General features: G+C 42.1%; 1 protein-coding gene across 1 annotated transcript; it reads right to left on the reverse strand.

The window, feature by feature from the left end:
- Positions 1 to 273: 273 nt before the first annotated feature.
- LOC142542517 (V-type proton ATPase catalytic subunit A) lies at positions 274 to 20,354 on the reverse strand. The gene is made up of 20 exons (XM_075649177.1): positions 20,144 to 20,354; positions 19,301 to 19,427; positions 18,984 to 19,039; positions 18,829 to 18,885; positions 11,306 to 11,417; positions 11,158 to 11,195; positions 10,949 to 11,050; positions 10,793 to 10,849; positions 10,624 to 10,695; positions 10,414 to 10,515; positions 10,236 to 10,298; positions 10,031 to 10,163; positions 3,675 to 3,781; positions 2,187 to 2,381; positions 2,024 to 2,110; positions 1,784 to 1,888; positions 1,153 to 1,250; positions 1,001 to 1,079; positions 696 to 784; positions 274 to 434 (listed from the first exon to the last, which is right to left on the reverse strand). The coding sequence occupies exons 1-20, from the start codon at positions 20,219 to 20,221 to the stop codon at positions 320 to 322; spliced, it is 1,872 nt and encodes a 623-aa protein (XP_075505292.1). The 5' UTR covers positions 20,222 to 20,354; the 3' UTR covers positions 274 to 319.
- Positions 20,355 to 20,824: the final 470 nt, after the last annotated feature.

The raw sequence follows: 20,824 nt of genomic DNA on the forward strand, positions 1-20,824 counted from the left end.
GGCCAGTTTTGATGTTGATGCCTCCATCCACCATTGAATTCATTAGGAAACCATCACTTTCAATAATAACATTTCCACGTTTGAATCAAATATTTATATGGATAAATAATGGCACATCTACAGCTTATTCAAGCCGCAATAAACATAATACAAAGTATCTCTTGAATGATGCCCTCTTATTACTCACCAAAAAACATGGGGCACTCACAAAATACAAGCTGCTACGAGAACCATATTGAACCAGTGAAAGAAACCCTTTTGTCCTCAGACCAATTGTTTTCCACTGTATATGAATTTCCTCGATAAATACCGAAAGATTTCACCTGGTTTCATCATCAAGATTGCGGAAACCAGCAGTCAAATCATCACACAGCTTCTTAAATTTTGCGACCAGGGTTTCTTCGCCTTCTGCAGGATCCTCAAATTTTTGAGACCTGCATTATTGAAGTGAAGTCAAATTACCATAAATACACAAGTTCCATAAAATGTATATCGCATTTTTCGCCCTCTAAATTTTGATACACATCACAAAGTTTTGTTCTTTGCTGATGATGCACAATTGGTTATTTTGGTCACAAATCAAACCGAACTTACCTCCAAACTGTACAAAGTGAACAAATTTTAAACATAAACAAACTGAACTGAGATGCACAAACCAAACAAGCTGAAACAAAATAACCGGTTTTTTCGCTTACACTAGACGATAAAACAAATCTCCTAGGCGATGCTTGATGAGGGTGTAAGTTATCTTCTGTCCATCCATGCCAGCTCCTCGCTCCACTGCCTGTATGCCAAAAACAAAAGGTTTTCAACTAATTTATCTCGAACAATTCTCCATAACATAGTAGTTGTGACACTAATTAGGGGATTTTTTTCAGGGCAACAGAATAAAGAAGGTTTTCTTAAGATATATCTGATGAGTTATATTACTTTCACTCCCAACTCTTTCATGGAAAATCAAAACGAGAATAATTAAAATGCATACCATTAACTACTTTACCTGATTAGCTAAATTATAGAAATGAATAATGTTGCGCATCATCCAAACAGATTTGTAGAATGGGCAGAATTTATCATACCTGTCACCAATCAAACATGTAAAAATCTCTGAAAGGGGGAATACCAAGTCAAAACAGGTAAGCAACCACTAACGGAGTAAATGCATTCTGTGCGAGATAGTCCTCCCTCAAAAGCTTTGCAGTTTCCAGGGTAATTTTATCTGTTTCGGCCAAAGCGTCTTTTCCAACAAGCTGCAAGAAGCGAAACAACCAGATTTGAAAAGAACAACCTAAAGCTCAAATATGATTTTAAAGCCTTCCATTTTCTTCTCGCAATTCATATTTCTACAGCTTGCATTGTTATAGATACTAATTGGAATTTGCATCAGACAAATTGTCGAGTATAAGTCAAATGCAATAACTAGTGGCCAAACTCAAATTCAAGATATGTGAGAACAATTGAACGGACCATTTCATAGCTCTAAAAATCTGCATTCTAATTGAAACTTCAAATTTCTGGTGGTGGCATTAACCACCAAACATTGAAAAAAGAATGTGTGGATTAGTCGATTTCATGTGCTAATATTTCTGTTTTGTACAGTCCCAAAATAGTTCAAAAAGAGATAGAAGCCATGGCATAATGAGTAGATACAGTGATGCCATTCTGCCCACCAGAAGTGTAAACGACAGACAGTTGGGTCCTCTCAGTGTCTCATCCGAAGCTCAATATTTTGCCCCCCACCATATACCAGAAAAGCAAATTCAAAACCCAAATACGTACGAACCTGCACAATCTCATTCAAATCATCCTCTCTTTGCAGCACTTCACGAGCTTTTGTCCTGATGTCTATGAAATCCGGATCGAACTTCTCATAAAAAGACTCCAGTGCCTTGAAATCGTTTAGAATTTCAGTGGGTTAAATTTTTTTTTTGAAGGATCAATCATATACAGCGGAGCCTAAAAAATCCACATATTATTTGAAACTCAAAAGGCTATAAATACGATAGGAAGCAGTAAAACATACCCCAGAGTATTTTGAATAAGATATAAGCCAATTTACAGAAGGGAAATGCTTCCTCTGAGCCAATTTTTTGTCAAGACCCCAGAAAACCTGAAACATGGCAATATATTGCTGTATAGAACGTATGGCAGAATATATTTCAGATTGTTCAGTATCTGGATAGTACCTGAACAATACTGAGAGTTGCAGATGTAACAGGATCTGAGAAATCTCCTCCTGGAGGAGAGACAGCTCCAACAATTGTCACACTTCCAGTTCTTTCAGGTCCACCTAGGCATTTAACTTTACCAGCACGCTCATAGAAGGATGCCAGACGTGCCGCTAAATAAGCAGGATATCCACTGTCTGCAGGCATTTCTGCCTGTAAAAAGAGAGAAGTGGTGCTTCTTAACAAAGTAAAAATTATAAAGTGTGTACAATAACATAATAAGCACAATATTCAGGGAATAATAATGTTAAGGGTATGACATCTAGAACCAAGGAAAAGTGCGTTTAAACATGAAATGAGAAAATAGAGGTTAATGCCTCCAGTCTCTGTTAACTAGACACAGCAAATGTCATGCATTAGGCCAACACTTTTTCCTACTATCTTAAAAACATCATTCTAGATAGATTTTTAGAGATTCTAGAGAGGAATTTTGAATGTGTTCTTCAAAGGAGAGGCGGGGTAATTTTTCTCTATTCTCGAGAATCCTCGTTTTTCATCTTTTTATTTATTTTTTATGGAGATTGTAAACCAAGCCATGCTTGGCTCATGGTTCATTTCTGATTCAAGGGTTTTTTGCTAAATTTCAATTTCCGCAAGTTTCTCCATCATTCTATGTATTTTTTATCACTGCGAGGTCATGCGTTTAAGTTGATATTTTTGTTTTGTTTCGAGTAATACTTGATTTATGATTTATTTTTATGAGCGTTGTATAGTTGATTGATCTGACAATTAATTTGATGTATGATTTTCTACTGTTATCCATGACTTCATTGGTTCGTAATTGTCTTTTTTATTGGTACGTGAGTAGCGATAGATTAAGTGTGTCATTATATCACAACATATTTAATCTAATTAAATAAACGAAACTGTATTTATCAATTGCAACTATCTCAATTGTTAGATTTTCAGGATTAACGGTTTCATAAAGCGAAATCAATCTTTAATTAATATGTTACTGACGAGTTTTGACTGGATGTTGGTTTTGGTCAAATAGATTAGGCAAATATAAGAATTTTAGTGGCTATCCCAGTAATTCTAAGGTTAATTACATGGAACTGCATGAATAAATAATTTTTCAGCCGACAACCAGCGATACAATTGAATATTGGACCCCTAGAATCAGAGCTTGGTAATATCAAATTTGAAACTTCGTTAATTATTCATCTTAGTTATTTATTACTTCTTTAAATTTAATATTTCTCCTTGCGTGCTAAATTAGTTGTAATATTTTATTTATTTTCATCGGTAGAAATATAAAAAAAAATACACCCTTTATTTGTTTGTACTCGAAATAAATAAATTTCAATTTCCTGTAGATTCAACTCTGATCGCTGTTACACTCATTTTATTTAGGGAATATGAATTTAAGTTTGATGGTCATACGACACCCCATCATAATGATCAAATAAGCCAATTATTATGGTGGAGAAATTAAAGGATACATACCAATCGACCAGAAATTTCACGCAATGCCTCTGCCCAACGAGATGTTGAATCTGCCATCATACTGACATTGTAACCCATATCTCTAAAATATTCAGCTATTGTGATTCCTGAACATCCATAAGTCAAGATTACTAGGAGTTATGCCATAAAACAATTGTGTAATGGTTAAAGAGGATTTCAGAGACAGAGAGATAAACTTGATCCATTTAATAGGGTAAACAACACATTTTTTGGAGGAGACACATTTCTAAGTATGTTTCATAAAAAAAGTAACTCCAACCAGTAGGGCTTAAGAAGTAAGATGATTGAAAATCATAGTTAAGTATAGCTTACATTCATTACAAGCCATATGAAAGCATAATCAAATACACTAAATAAAATAGGAAGCGAACCTCAGTGTCACCATAAGACATATTTATCCACCCACCTACCCACCCCAAGATCCCACAGCTCTTAGGTAACAGGAGGAAGAACCGGAGGAAAAGACCATGTTTTTGAGCTAGTTATAAATTGATACTTGATGCATCACAGATTTGATAAAATCAATTTTATAAATTATCGACTAGCATGTATACTGATGCGATCCGGGTTAAATGGGTGAGCCGGGTCGGATGCTCCACCGGATCAAATCAATAATTTATAGTGTTGTTTAGGAAAATGAGCAAAGTAGATGACTTCGATCGTGACCTGCACACAATAAAAGGAACTCGTGAATGGGCGCCGGAGGGGTGTCCGGCGTGGCCACTCCGATGCTTAAGTCAGCAGGTTGAAGATGAGAGAAAATGGCGATATATGTGCCCATATATGTGAGAAACATACCTGCTATTTATAGGAGAAAATATCATGATTACTTCGACTTGCGTGTACACCTACCACTCATAGCCTTTGATGTTGACTTCCTGTCAAGCCACCCTACCTCTGATAGCTTCTCTGACACGCCAAACCCCTGTAGTTCTGACAGATAAGACTGCCCATACCGATACACTCGAGTGCGGTGCGCTTCTCGAGGTAGCCCGAGTAGAAAGTTCCCGGGAGCTTGCATGAGAGCCCGGGCTATGATGATGGCCCGGGAAGAAATGGAATGCCCGGGAAGCTGGCTATGATCTGGGCTTCCCATTTAATAAACCGGGTTAAAGACGACCCAGATCCTTATGGGGGTATCACCACCCATCCCTAAAATAGTCGGGCTAGAGCTTGACTCGCTGTCCCGATCAGTTATACTTTGTACTTTTGTTGAAACATATTTAGAGTGTTTAAGAGCATCGGAGGCTTCAAATGTCCCATAGATGAAATGGGGTACCGGGGTCTGATACAACCCGGGTTTTGAATGAGGCGCCGGGACCTTATTTTTCATGGGCTTAATAAATGGTGTCGGGGCCTCATATCTCCCGGGCTTTGAATATAGTGTCTTTAGTATTATCGGGTAGTCCAAAGAGTGTCATTATTACCCATGCTTTAGCATTTATGACGCCGAAAATCGTTTCATATTCCGAGGATCCGATAAGTCTGACATATTGACATTCGTGCACGTCCTTTCATATGCCCGGTACAATTTACGAGGGACATCTTGATCGTCCACGTGTATCTAGATTAACGACAGAGATCTCCCCTCGCCCATATATATTAGCCCTCCTCATTTTCAAAAATTAATTTCAAATTCAAATTTGCGGCGAAGCTCTTGCAAATTCTCCTCTCAGCTTTCCGGCGTGTAAATTCCTCTATCTCCGGCGACCTGGTACCACTGCAACTAGTCCCTTCAAAAACTCGTAAGTTACTTTTCTATAATCCATGTCTAATTCTACTTCTTCCACCTCAGGAGCCAATGCGCGAGGCTCATCTGGGTATGAGTCCATCGCGATGCGCTCCGATTCCCCCCCTTCTCCTCCTCGCCATCGTTTTGCTCAAACTTCTAAAAAGCCTGCAGCCCACCAAACTAAACCTTCTTCTTCGGGCACTTCACGGGTCCTGAAAAAGGACAAGGGTAAGGGCAAAGCCCGTGCTTCTGACCATCCTTCTATTGAGGCCCCGGGAGTTCCTTGGTTCTCCTCAATGAGCAGCACTTTGCGCTCAGGGGCGGACGAGGAGCTCCGAGTTCTGGGGTCTATCCCTTCTGCTTTTTCCATTCTGATTCCCGATCCTTCCGATAGAGCCAATAATCCTCCTCTCGGGTACACCACTTTCTTTCGGGACCAAGTCAGAAGTGGTCTTCGTTTTCCCCTCCCTGCGTTTTATATCGAGGTTGCTGAATTCTTTGACGTGCCCATTAACCAATTCCATCCGAATTCCTTCCGCATTATGGCCTCGGCCTATATTCTTTTCAAAATGAATAATCTCCTTATCACTCCCCTTATTCTCCACTATTTTTTTGTTTGTAGATTGGGAGATAATGCCTTCTCCCTCACTGCCCGGCTAAATGCCCGGTTCCTTGATGACATCCCTTCTTCCCAGAAGGGGTGGAAAGGAAGATTCTTTTATATTCGACTCCCGGGTCCTCTCTCCTGTTTAACAGAGTTTCTTACTTCCCTTCCTCAACAACCCACCCTTCCCCGGGCCTACAAATTTGAGGATTTTTATACCCGGAGCCAAGACTTGGTAGAGGGCAAAAGATACTCCTCCTCTATCCTTATTTCCCAGGAGAATCTGGTTGCCTATGGGTTGAGTGCCCGGGCTGAAGACCCCATAGATCGGGCGATTGATGAGGCGGCTAGCTCGGGCTCTCAGCCCGGTAACTCTCTTTTCCTTTTCTTGTCTTTCCTATTCTTTATTTATGTTTCTTAGGTGATACCCTTTGTTTTTTTCATAAATGCAGACAAGATGCAAGAAGCTTTCGCAAAAAAGTGGGAGGCTGAGCGGCTAGCCAAGGAGAAGAAACTGGCAGCACGGAAGGCTGCTGCTGAAAAGAGGAAACAAGTACCAGAGGAGGCATCGGCCCAGGAGAAGGAATTAGCCCGGGCAAATACTGAGCCAGAACGGGAGGTGCCTTGCTCCCCGGAGGATGAAGAAGATCATATCCCCCTTTGGCAGAGGAAACGAAAGGCTATCACAAGCCCAGAGTTGATTCTGGTTGAAGATGATCAGGCAGGAGACCAAGGTTCTTCCCGGGCAAGCCAATCCAACACCCCTTCCCTCCAACAGGCCCTTCAGGAGCCACTCCAAGAGCCCTCCCTATCCGAGCAGCCTACCCGGGCCAGCATCTTCACAGCAGGGGCTACGGCACTCGGGGTGAACCTTATTAGGCAGATGTTGATCCCTGCCGAGGAGGCTTTTCTGAAGAGCTCCACCCCGGGTCCTCGGTTCCTCGAGGGCTCAAACAGGCTTCTATCAGTAAGTTTCCTTACCCTTCTTTCCTCTTTTTTTTTTTTTTTTTTTTTGGTTGTTTCTAACCTCTTTCTTACAAAACAGGGCATGCAAATGCTGATATCAGCCTTCGAGGAGGTAGCTGCCATAGGTACTCGGCAGGCTCCCCAAGTCCGGGCTTCCAGAGAGATCCACGATCGCCTCCAGGGAGAGATTGCCCGGCTGAAAGGGCTCCATGAAGAAGAAAAGGCCGCCCTTCACGCCTCCCTGGATGTAGCCCGAGATGATTTACAAGAAAGTCTTGTCCGGGAGAAATCCCTTCAAGAACACGTCTCGTTTCTTGAAGGCAAGAATAAATCCCTGGCAGACGGTATGACTGAGCAGACGTCCCGGGCGGATGCCGCGGAGGAGGCTCTGGCTGAGGCTGAGCGAAAGAGGGAGCAACTTCAGACCTCCTTCCTCACCTCCCCAGAATTCAAGGCAGCAGTTGAGGATCGGGCTTATCCTCTTTTCAAGACTGGTTTCAACAAATGTCGCAAACAATTTGAAGAGGCCGGGCTCTTGCCTAAGGATAAGTCTAACTTCCCAGACTTTAGGCTAGCCATTGCATCACTTCCAAAGGCCGGGTAGGAGGAGAAAGAAGACTACGAGGACGAAGAAGATCAGCCAGGGTCCGCGCACCCGGACATAGAATAGGATTTGTACTTGCGTTTCTCTTCTTTTTCCTGCTCTTACTTGTAATTCCTCGGCCTTCGGGCCTTCTTTTTTTTAATGAAATCTTCATTTTCCCTAACATTTTTGCAGTCATATCCTGATAAATCGGGATTTAGATTGGTCGAGGTGTGGTGCTCCGAGCCAGGGTGTAGTGCCCTGGGCTTTTGAATAACCAAGGTGCGGAGCCTTGGGCCGGGGAGCATGTCCCGAGACTTGAGAATGGTCGAGGTGCGGAGCCCCGAGCCAGGGTGTAGTGCCCTGGGCTTATGAATAACCAAGGTGCGGAGCCTTGGGCCGGGGAGCATGTCCCGGGACTTGAGAATGGTCGAGGTGCGGAGCCCCGAGCAAGGGTGTAGTGCCCTGGGCTTTTTGTTGATCGAGGTGCGGAGCCCCGAGCCAGGGTGTAGTGCCCTGGGCTTTTGAATAACCAAGATGCGGAGCCTTGGGCCGGGGAGCATGTCCCGGGACTTGAGAATGGTCGAGGTGCGGAGCCCCGAGCCAAGGTGTAGTGCCTTGGGCTTATGAATAACCAATGTGCGGAGCCTTGGGCCGGGGAGCATGTCCCGGGACTTGAGAATGGTCGAGGTGCGGAGCCCCGAGCCAGGGTGTAGTGCCCTGGGCTTATGAATAACCAAGGTGCGGAGCCTTGGGCCGGGGAGCATGTCCCGGGACTTGAGAATGGTCGAGGTGCGGAGCCCCGAGCCAGGGTGTAGTGCCCTGGGCTTATGAATAACCAAGGTGCGGAGCCTTGGGCCGGGGAGCATGTCCCGGGACTTGAGAATGGTCGAGGTGCGAAGCCCCGAGCCAGGGTGTAGTGCCCTGGGCTTATGAATAACCAAGGTGCGGAGCCTTGGGCCGGGGAGCATGTCCCGGGACTTGAGAATGGTCGAGGTGCGGAGCCCCGAGCTAGGGTGTAGTGCCCTGGGCTTTTTGTTGATCGAGGTGCGGAGCCCCGAGCCAGGGTGTAGTGCCCTGGGCTTAAGATAAAGGTACCGGGGCCTCATGCCTCTCGGTCTCTAAATAAGAATGTCGGGGTGGTCTGGCCTGTCTGCCAGGGTTCTGGCATGGTATGCCCGGGTGCTCTGGCATGTCTGTCCAGGTTCTGGCATGGTATGCCCGGGTTCTCAAGAATGTGCCGGGGCCTCATGTCTCCCGGACCTTTAACTTTTCTGTTTCTCCTGCTATATTAGTTTTATTAAAAACCAAATCACTAACCTGGAAATACTGAATCGGAATTTATTTTCGGTAGTGTGAAACTTCTCTAGTTTGAGCTAAATTAGGTGTCTAATATAGCTGTATGCTACTGAGCGCATAGCAAATACTTTTCCACGCCAATCCGGAATAGCTGCTGAGCTTCGAGCCTATATGAAAATCCCTAGATGAAATCTGAGTGCCGAGCTGGTCAGACTTATTTTTGAATGGAAACCATATCTACGTCTTGAGCTCAAGTTCCCAAAGACGGCGCCAATGATGCGATCCGGGTTAAATGGGTGAGCCGGGTCGGATGCTCCACCGGATCAAATCAATAATTTATAGTGTTGTTTAGGAAAATGAGCAAAGTAGATGACTTCGATCGTGACCTGCACACAATAAAAGGAACTCGTGAATGGGCGTCGGAGGGGTGTTCGGCGTGGCCACTCCGATGCTTAAGTCAGCAGGTTGAAGATGAGAGAAAATGGCGATATATGTGCCCATATATGTGAGAAACATACCTGCTATTTATAGGAGAAAATATCATGATTACTTCGACTTGCGTGTACACCTACCACTCATAGCCTTTGATGTTGACTTCCTGTCAAGCCACCCTACCTCTGATAGCTTCTCTGACACGCCAAACCCATGTAGTTCTGACAGATAAGACTGCCCATACCGATACACTCGAGTGCGGTGCGCTTCTCGAGGTAGCCCGAGTAGAAAGTTCCCGGGAGCTTGCATGAGAGCCCGGGCTATGATGATGGCCCGGGAAGAAATGGAATGCCCGGGAAGCTGGCTATGATCTGGGCTTCCCATTTAATAAACCGGGTTAAAGACGACCCGGATCCTTATGGGGGTATCATATACCAAGCAGTAAAAGGAGAAAAACTCCAACTGACAACAGGTATATTGAGGGTAGAGTGCTCGCTTGTATGGCAAGACAGAAAATTTAAAAGAAATGTGGTGGCTTAACTAGATGAAACAAGGTTTTGTTTCAGTAAAATAGACTAAATTTTGAACGAATGTGTCTGGCATTTTTACCTCATAAAGAGGATCTCACTCACTTCTGCATGAACGTGATACATACTTTGAACATCATTATTCAAGAAACATAAATATTAAGCATAGAAACCGAATAGTAGTTCAGTTACCTGTATAAATTGAAGCCTCACGAGCAGCCACAGGCATATTTGAGGTGTTGGCTACCAGTGTAGTACGTTTCATGACAGATTCCTCTCGGCCATCAGGTAGTGTCATTGTCAATTGAGGAAAATCCATTAGCACCTGTATTTGATATCTCGTTTAGACTTTGAAAATGCCATGATGATATAGTGAATGAGAGAGCGAGCTACATACCTCTGCCATTTCATTTCCTCTTTCCCCACAGCCAACATAAACTACAGTGTCGGAGTTAGAGTACTGCATTTATATCACAAGAACCAGACATGATTAAAATAGGTTCCATAAACAGGTGCAATTATGCACAGAAAATTTCCAAAATATGAAATAGATGACTAAAGTTAATGTACTTCACCTTGGAAAGAGCCTGACTAATAACTGTTTTTCCACAACCAAATGCGCCAGGAATGGCACAGGTACCGCCAAGTACAGAGGGGAATAAAGCATCAAGAACACGCTGAATAGAACAAAGGCATCAGTTTGTGTAACCTTTACAGAGTAACAATACATGAAAATGGATGATGTGCTGGGAACTTGGGAAAAATAATTCATTATGAATAGTCACCTGTCCAGTTAAGAGAGGAGTATCAGCAGCAAGTTTTGAAGCTACAGGCCTTGGTGTACGCACAGGCCAAGTCTGCAGATAAGGACGCATATTTAACGGAATTCTTCACTCATCCCAGTACAGATGAAGCAGTCACGCAAATTAAAAATGACAGCATTTGAAAGATGACCTGAAGCATGGTAAATTTCTTTTTGACGCCTTGAAACTCGAGCTCAAGGACAGTGTCCTGCATAGGAGAGAGAATCCAGTGAATATAAAGTTGGTCTACACCACAAAAATATAACGGGAACGATATGTATCAATTTCTCTATTTTCTATGCCATACCTTCAATGAGTATTGACCAGCCGGGGCAATGTAGGATATCTTTCCCATGGCATCAGGAGGAAGTGCAACATGATGTTGCATCAAACTGTTCTCAAATACGGTCTGCATAGAGATTAGTGCAACAAAATACTAAGTGTAAACAAACTGAATAATAGCATTTCATTGGTCAAATATTCACTTTGTACATAGTATATTCCTGTCAAACTTACAGCATATAGGTCGCCCCCTGTCAAAAGATCTCCCTCTCCTGCCATTGAAATTTCACTAAATTAATTATCGATGATACCATTGAGCAAAAAAATCTACTTTGAATCAACGATATTAAATTAACAATAAAACGAAATAAACAATCAGTACCTATTTTCCTTGGCTGAAATTCCCAAAGGATATCTTTGTCGAGGGCAGGGACAGATACACCACGAGGAATATAAACATCACCAGATTTTATGGCAATTGTTTTTAGAGGCCTCTGCATCGAGTATTTTACCAAAAAGAAAAGAGAGAATGTAATGACCCGAATCTTTGTTTTGAATGAAGTATTAATTAAGAGATAATTAATGAGTTGTTAATTAAGTATTATTAAGGAATTGATAAATCGGGATTAAGCTGTTGGTATCCACTGAATTTTAAATGGATAACCCGATCTACTTCAGATTTCATTATCTCGAGAAATCCAACTAGACCAATGAGATTCTGACACGTGACAGATAAGATTGATTCGGATTTCTGAAATAGTCCGGATGCAGCCTATAAATGGAAGCCGATTCTTTTGTTTCCTACACCGCATTCTTCAGAGAGAGTTCTAGTTATCTTAGGTTTTCTAGCCAGTTCTAGGGCATTTTGGTGTCGGGAAGTTTCGGAGCTAGTGTCGACTCGAGGAGGGGTCGGTGATCTGAGATCGAGACATCATCAGCGGGCTGACAACGGACGCAGGTATAATCCTAAAGCCTTAAATAGTGATTTAAGGATCATTAGGGAGAACTTGTAGCATGTTTGATCTGGTTTGATAGTGATTTCATTATGTTGGTATTGTCTAGGTTCAGAGCTTTCTGTCAGATTGTTTTAGTGAGGTACGTGATGTACTGACTGAGATATCCAAGCGTAGTATACACACTTATATACTGCATATTTATCTGTTGCATGATACATGTTTTACTGCTTTGGCATATTATGCATGACACATCATGTTGAGCCTGATATCTTTTGAGATATACCTCGTTTGTTGGGGCCGCTCAGCCCTATTATGTAATGTGGACGATGGGGCATCGAGAGCTACAGTGCCCGACGGGACCCGCGGGCTCTGATGACCTGAACATTGCAGGTCCACGTCTTGATGATGAGTGTGGGAGCCAAAACATGCCTAGGGCAGATCAGAGACTACACAATCAGGCGCCTCTAGACTGAGCATGAGATTCTTGACTTGATCCTTGATATCCGAGCATATTGCATTTTGCATGCATCATATCAGTTTGTATACTCGTACATTCTCGTATTGGGCGATTGTCGCTCACGTCCTTGTTTTCATCTTGGGCACCCCATTCCACGGGGCAGGTCTTAGGTTGGATGGTTCGGACGACCAGGGCAGTGGCTAGAGCAGTTGGGTTTCAGTGGTGATCCAGTGGAGGTTTTCTATGGTTTATCGTTTTCTCGTTCAGAATTATGTTTTCGTTATGGTTGTAATAATGTTTAAGACTGCTGTTATTGTTTTGTTTTGGTTTGGGTTGTAAGATGATTAAGTATTTGGTTTTCACTGTTTAATTGTTGTTATTAAGCTTTAATGTTGTATGTTTATTAGTATGTTTAGTAGTGGCTCAGGTAAGGGCGCTATATTTGGTGGTATCAGAGCATACAAAGATTTTTGGGACATTAGTAATTCTGTTTTGAGGATTTAGAGGTTGATTTTCGTTTCCTTTCAGATGTCAGGAGATGGAAGCAGTCACGAAAGTGTGGGACATGACCGTTACGATGAGGCTGGCCGAGAACATCGTCGTAGAGATTGTGACGGAAGGCGTCACCGAGATGATGATGAAAGGAGACGTAGGAACCGTGTCAACATTATGGATTTCATGAAGATTGGACCTCTTCCGTTGACCGGAGATGAGAATGCTGATGTTGCTGAAGCTTGGGTCGATATCATGGAGCAGTGTTTTCGAGTGCTGCACTATGACGAGGATGAGAAGACGGAGGTAGCCGATTTCATGATTCAAGGAAAAGCTCGGAAATGGTGGAAACATGTTTCTGATATTCTAGTTCAGCAGCATGGGCAGATTCGTTGGGAACATTTCCGTCAGGCCTTCATCAATCATCATTTTCCGCCAGCTCTTCGTCAGGCGAAGGAGATGGAACTGTTGACCATTAAGCAAGGAGATTCGAACATTGAGGATTATCAGAAGCGTTTTACGGATCTGTTGTCGTATGCTCCTCACATCAGTGAGAATTCTGCAGCAAAATATTCTCACTTTTTGAATGGTTTGAACCAGGAGATTTTTGATCGGGTTTCTGTCTATGATGATCCTACTTCGTACGAAGGATTAGTGAATCGTTGTCGTCAAACCGAGATCAGTATTGCTAGGAGGAAGGCTATGCAAGCTAGCAAAAGTTCTAGTTCATTGGGACCAAGGGGTCAGTCTTTCAAGAAGTCTGCATCTTTTTCTTCTTCCGGTTCTGGAGGAGTGCACAGCTTTGGTAGGAAAAAGATGCAATGTTGCCACTGCGGAGGTAATCACCCGACGGAGAATTGTCGAAGAGCAACAGGTGCATGTTTCAATTGTGGTGGTTTTGGTCACATGAAGAGGGATTGCCCTAATTTGGAGAATCGGAGTGGAGGCGGAGGTTCTATGACAGGGTCTTATAGTGGAAAACAGTCTGAGGCCACTGTGCAACAGAAGGGTTTTCCTGCTCAAGGTTCTCGTCGTGGAGGAATATCGCAAGGATCTCAGCAACGCCCACGAGTTCAGGGGCAAGTGTTTGCCTTGAACCAAGAACAAGCTGAGGAGCATAACGAGAGAGTCATTGCATGTAATTTTCTTTTATGTGGTATTCCTGCATATGTATTGATTGACACTGGGGCATCGCATTCATTCATAGCATCAATGTTTGTTAAGAAGCATAAACTACCCTACGTGTCATTAGATGTTTTGTTGTCGGTGTCTACGCCGATGGGAATAGAGGTTTTAGCTAAGCGACTTGTAGTAGACTGTTTGCTAGAGTTTGAGGGAAAATACTTGTCTGCCAATTTGATGATATTGGCTATGGAAGATTTCGATTGTATTATGGGAATCGACCTATTGACTAAGTATAGAGCGACGGTAGATTGTTATCAACGTCTCGTTCAGTTTCGTCCAGAAGGAGACGAGAATTGGTTCTTCTTCGGTGAGGGAGCTCGACCTCCAATGCCAGTAGTGTCTGCTGTAAAGGCACAGCGGGCTTTAGCGAAAGGAGGAGAAGGATACCTCATTTATGCTGTTGATGTAGCGAAGGATGCAATCGACAGTGAAGGACATTCCAGTTGTCGATGAATTTCCCGATGTTTTCCCCGATGAAATTCCTGGATTTCCTCCACAGAGAGGGAAGTGGAAGCGGAGATAGAGTTGGGACCAGGAACCGCACCTATCTCCAGAGCGCCTTATAGATTGGCACCAACAGAGATGAAAGAGTTGAAACAACAGTTACAAGATCTTCTTGACAAGGGGTACATTAGACCCAGTGTGTCTCATTGGGGAGCACCAGTGTTGTCCGTTAAAAAGAAGAATGGGTCTATGCGACTTTGCATAGATTATCGGCAGTTGAACCGAGTAACAGTCAAGAATAAATATCCGTTACCACGGATTGATGATTTGTTTGATCAACTGCAAGGGACTTCAGTGTATTCGAAGATCGATTTACGGTCTGGATATCATCAACTTCGAGTTCATCAACGTGATATCCCTAAGACTGCATTTCGAACAAGGTATGGGCATTACGAGTTTCTAGTGATGCCGTTTGGTTTGACGAATGCTCCAGCAGTATTTATGGATTTGATGAACCGACTATTCCAGGAGTATCTTGACAAGTTTGTCATTGTCTTTATTGATGACATACTGGTATACTCTCGTAGCCTTGAAGAGCATGCACAACATTTAAGGATGGTGTTGCTAACCTTAAGGAATCACCAACTGTATGCTAAGTTGAACAAGTGCGAGTTTTGGCTCGACAGAGTTGTCTTCTTGGGACATGTTATATCCAAAGATGGGATATCAGTGGATCCTAGCAAGATCGAAGCAGTGTTGAGTTGGGCACGACCGGAATCAGCTCAAGAGATAAGAAGTTTTCTAGGTTTGGCAGGTTATTACCGGAGATTCATTTCAGGATTTTCTCAGATTGCCAAACCATTGACTCAACTGACGTGTAAGAATGTGCAGTTCGAATGGACACCTGATTGTGAAAATAGTTTTAATGAAGTGCGTCAACGTTTGACAACTGCACCAGTTTTAGCTCTGTCATCTGGATCAGGAAGGTACATTGTATGCACCGATGCATCACTTCAAGGACTTGGGTGTGTTTTAACCCAGAATGGTCATGTGATTACATATGCATCCAGACAGTTGAAGAAGCATGAAGAGAATTATCCAGTTCATGATCTGGAATTGGCAGCGATTGTGTTTGATTTGAAGATCTGGCGACATTATCTCTACGGAGAGAGATTTGATATCTTTACAGATCACAAGAGTTTGAAGTATATCTTCACTCAAGCAGAGTTGAATATGCGCCAAAGAAGATGGATGGATTTGTTAAAGGATTATGATTGCGAAATCAAGTATCATCCAGGATCAGCGAATCTTACAGCTGATGCTCTTAGTCGCAAGGTGAGATTATCTGCACTTCAGACAAGTTTCATATCAAGTGTAATCCAAGATTGTTGTTCTCTGGGATTTCACTTCCGGCATAAGAAAGGAATGGAACACATTCGAGTAACGAGCATTTTATCTGAACCGATGCTGTATGCCAAAATCAGAGAAGCTCAGTTTTCTGATCTGAAAGATAAAAAGTTAGCAAGGTTAGCTAACGGAGACAACACATCTGGCTTTGCGTTCCAAACAGATGGAACCTTGTGTCTGTCAGGAAGAATCGTAGTTCCAGAAGATTCGAAATTGAGGGACGAGATTTTATCTCAAGCTCATAGGAGTAAGTTGAGTATCCACCCTGGAAGCATGAAAATGTATAAGGATTTGAAGACCAAGTTTTGGTGGAAAGATATGAAGAAAAGTGTTTATCAGTTTGTAGCCAAGTGTTTGGTTTGTCAGCAAGTGAAAGCTGAACATCGACGACCAGGAGGATTACTTCAGAATCTTCCTATCCCTGAGTGGAAGTGGGAGCATGTAACGATGGATTTTGTCACCCACTTGCCGTTGTCTTCTAAGAATTGTGATGCAATTTGGGTAGTTGTGGACCGACTGACTAAGTCAGCACATTTCATTCAGTATAGTCGGGAATATAGTTTCGATCGCATGGCAAGACTATACATCCAAAAGATTCTTAAATATCATGGTGTGCCAACAAGTATAGTCAGTGACAGAGATCCACGCTTTACCTCAAGGTTCTGGGGAAGTTTTCAAAAGCGTTGGGAACGACATTGAGTCTGAGTACTGCCTATCATCCAGAGACCGATGGTCAGTCTGAGAGGACTATTCAGACACTTGAGGACATGTTGCGTGATTGTGCTTTGGATTTTGGACCAGCATGGCATGATCATCTGCCGCTTGTGGAGTTTGCATATAACAATAGCTACCACAGCAGCATTGGTATGGCTCCGTTCGAAGCTTTGTATGGTAGACGTTGTCGTACTCCTTTGTTTTGGGACGAAGTAGGAGAACGACAGTGCAAGGACCTGAATTAGTGCAACAAGCGATTGACGTAGTGGAATTGATTAAGAAGAGAATTAAAACTGCACAAGATCGTCAATCGAGTTACGCGAATACCAAGCGTAGACCTCTATAGTTTCAATCAGGGGAAAAAGTTTTCCTTAAAGTTTCACCATTCCGCAGGGTGATGAGATTTGGACTCAAGGGAAAATTAGCCCCAAGATTAATCGGACCTTTTGAGATTTTGGAATGTGTTGGAAATTTGGCGTATCGATTGGCTTTACCGCCGTATCTATCCAGCATTCATAATGTCTTTCATGTATCGTTGCTACGAAGGTATGTAGCAGATGAATCGCACGTTCTTAGTCCGACAGATGTTCAACTTGAAGAAGACTTGACTTATGCCGAGCAGCCGCTTTTAATCCTGGGTAGGAAAGAGAAAAAGCTCAGAAACAAGACCATTCCACTTGTTCTAGTGCAATGGCAATGCCGAGGTACTGCAGAAGCGACTTGGGAGTTAGAGAGTCGTATGCGCTCAGAGTATCCACATTTGTTTTGAGTTGTATTTTATTCAGTTGTATTGTACTTCAGCTTTGATTTCGAGGACGAAATCTTTGTAAGGAGGGGAGGATGTATGACCGGAGTCCTTGTTTTGAATGATGTATTAATTAAGAGATAATTAATGAGTTGTTAATTAAGTATTATTAAGGAATTGATAAATCGGGATTAAGCTGTTGGTATCCACTGAATTTTAAATGGATAACTCGATCTACTTCAGATTTCATTATCTCGAGAAATCCAACTAGACCAATGAGATTCTGACACGTGGCAGATAAGATTGATTCGGATTTCTGAAATAGTCCGGATGCAGCCTATAAATGGAAGCCGATTCTTTTGTTTCCTACACTGCATTCTTCAGAGAGAGTTCTAGTTATCTTAGGTTTTCTAGCCAGTTCTAGGGCACTTTGGTGTCGGGAAGTTTCGGAGCTAGTGTCGACTCGAGGAGGGGTCGGTGATCTGAGATTGAGACATCATCAGCGGGCTGACGACGGACGCAGGTATAATCCTAAAGCCTTAAATAGTGATTTAAGGATCATTAGCGAGAACTTGTAGCATGTTTGATCTGGTTTGATAGTGATTTCATTATGTTGGTATTGTCTAGGTTCAGAGCTTTCTGTCAGATTGTTTTAGTGAGGTACGTGATGTACTGACTGAGATATCCAAGCGTAGTATACACACTTATATGCTGCATATTTATCTGTTGCATGATACATGTTTTACTGCTTTGGCATATTATGCATGACACATCATGTTGAGCCTGATATCTTTTGAGATATACCTCGTTTGTTGGGGCCGCTCAGCCCTATTATGTACTGTGGACGATGGGGCATCGAGAGCTACAGTGCCCGACGGGACCCGCGGGCTCTGATGACCTGGACATTGCAGGTCCTACGTCTTGATGATGAGTGTGGGAGCCAAAACATGCCTAGAGCAGATCAGAGACTACACACTCAGGCGCCTCTAGACTGAGCATGAGATTCTTGACTTGATCCTTGATACCCGAGCATATTGCATTTTGCATGCATCATATCAGTTTGTATACTCGTACATTCTCGTATTGGGCGATTGTCGCTCACGTCTTTGTTTTCATCTTGGGCACCCCATTCCACGGGGCAGGTCTTAGGTTGGACGGTTCGGACGACCAGGGCAGTGGCTAGAGCAGTTGGGTTTCAGTGGTGATCCAGTGGAGGTTTTCTGTGGTTTATCGTTTTCTCGCTCAGAATTATGTTTTCGTTATGGTTGTAATAATGTTTAAGACTGCTGTTATTGTTTTGTTTTGGTTTGGGTTGTAAGATGATTAAGTATTTGGTTTTCGCTGTTTAATTGTTGTTATTAAGCTTTAATGTTGTATGTTTATTAGTCTGTTTAGTAGTGGCTCGGGTAAGGGCGCTACAGAGAACCAGGCAGAACTACTATACGACTATTGTACAACAAAAGTGATAAAGTTTCATTCTTTTCGTGTAAGTAGAAATTACAGACCTGAATACCATCAAAGATATTTCCCAAAATTCCGGGACCCAATTCCACAGATAAAGGCTGTAAAAAGTTGGTAGAGTAGGTATTGTGAATATTAAGCAGATAGAAAAACCAACAAAAGTTCCACACTTCAGGAATTAAAGATGGAAGACAATAACCTTGTGTGTTCGAAGAACAGGATCATTCACCATTAGCCCAGCCGTTTCCTCGTAAACTTCAGCAAAGAACAAAATGACTCCCATAATCATCATCCCGGTATCATATTATATTTGAATATTGTAAATAGAAAAGAGGAAGAAGACAAGGGTTTTCTCTTTCGTTTGTTTGATTTGAAAGGTATTTATTGAATATCTTGGACAATGACAAAAAGGCAAGATCATGGCATTGCTAAGATCTAGTCAAAAAAGACTTGGCATTGAATTAGATCGTGGACATTAAAAGAAAATATAGTTTGAAGGATTCAAAAAACTCCAACCTTGAATAGTAGCAGAATCTCCTTCCAACCGAATAATTTCGCCGATAAGATTGTCATGTCCAACACGGACAAGTTCATACATGGCAGCTCCTGCCATTCCATCAGCAACAACCACTGGTCCAGAAACCTGCAATAAAGAAACAATATGTAATGCTAGTAGAAATGGAGATTGCCCTTTGACATCAAACACCTTTTGCATCTTAGACTGTTACAAGTGTAAGAAAATTCGTGCTGGTAATTCCATGAGAGGGAAATGCATCCCAAAAAAAATGTTGAAATCAAAGATGTTATGAAAAAAATTAAACAAAAACCAACATTCAAAGGTGGTCAAATTCACCCGATGTTTTACAATGACAAGAGTAATAATTTTTCCAATATAACCAACATTCAAAGGTAGAAAAATCACAAATTGACAATGAAGTACTGGATCCAGGCCAGAAAATCTGACAGAACAATTTGAAAAAGATCTGCCCAGACGTATAAAGAGGGTGACATTCCTGATAAGTTGGTAAACAAAAACCAATCACCGTGTCTAGTACCAGTTCTCGATTGGTTCAACGGGAACCACTAATGCCAGAAACTTTCGACTGCCAAACAAACATTAAGCACTTGCACCTTTAACCAACTTCCAAACACTCAACGCCATAATAAAGAAACAAGAAAAATCTAACGAATCGATGGGATTAAACAGACAAAGTATCACGCGGCAGATGCGGATTTACCAAATCAAGCAAATTATGCCAACTTGAGGACTCAAAGACATAAACATAAACACCAGATGAGTACGAATAAAAAAAAGGGCAAAAACAAGTTGAGAAAGCCAAATCTTAGCAGGTGGAAGACCTTGCGAACGTATCCATACTCGCTCTCCTTCTCGGCATCCTCGAAGGTGGTCAGGGGACCTCCAAAAACAGACGGCATTTTCAAATCAGACAAAATCCGATGGCCAATGTACTCTCAGCAAGTTTTCGAAAACTTGACCAGATCGATATTTTTTACAGACGAGGCAGAGGAGAATGTGAACTGCTGATTACTAAACGGGGAGTTTTATTCATATCATAGTAAAAATAAAAGGCTCGGGACCACTAACCCCCGTGCCTTCTAAATAATACATATTATAATTTTTTTTAATTATAGATAAATCATATAATATCGTGATTATTAAAATATTTTAGTGTAACATATAATAATATTAAATAAATAATAATATGTTTTTTTTAAAAAAAAAGAAAAAAAGTTGGAGGATTCATTGGGGATATTTTTAGTGTCCTTTTAACTTTTGTAAAGTGAGAAAAGTTACCGTCCTTGCCATGTTGTATACTTCAAAATCAATCAACATCAAATATTCATATTCCTAACACTTTTTTAAGTGGGATCATATTCTATCATCCAATTATTATTATTATTTCATTTTATCATGAAAAGATGGAACGGGTCTTGAAAGGCCAGATAACAATTAGGAGGGAGGAGGCCCATCATGTACGAGGTAAGATGCTGTAGTCCATTTGTTGAGTATTTAGCAAC

Source organism: Primulina tabacum, chromosome 4, assembly GCF_025594145.1.
Source record: "Primulina tabacum isolate GXHZ01 chromosome 4, ASM2559414v2, whole genome shotgun sequence".
NCBI lineage: Eukaryota > Viridiplantae > Streptophyta > Magnoliopsida > Lamiales > Gesneriaceae > Primulina > Primulina tabacum.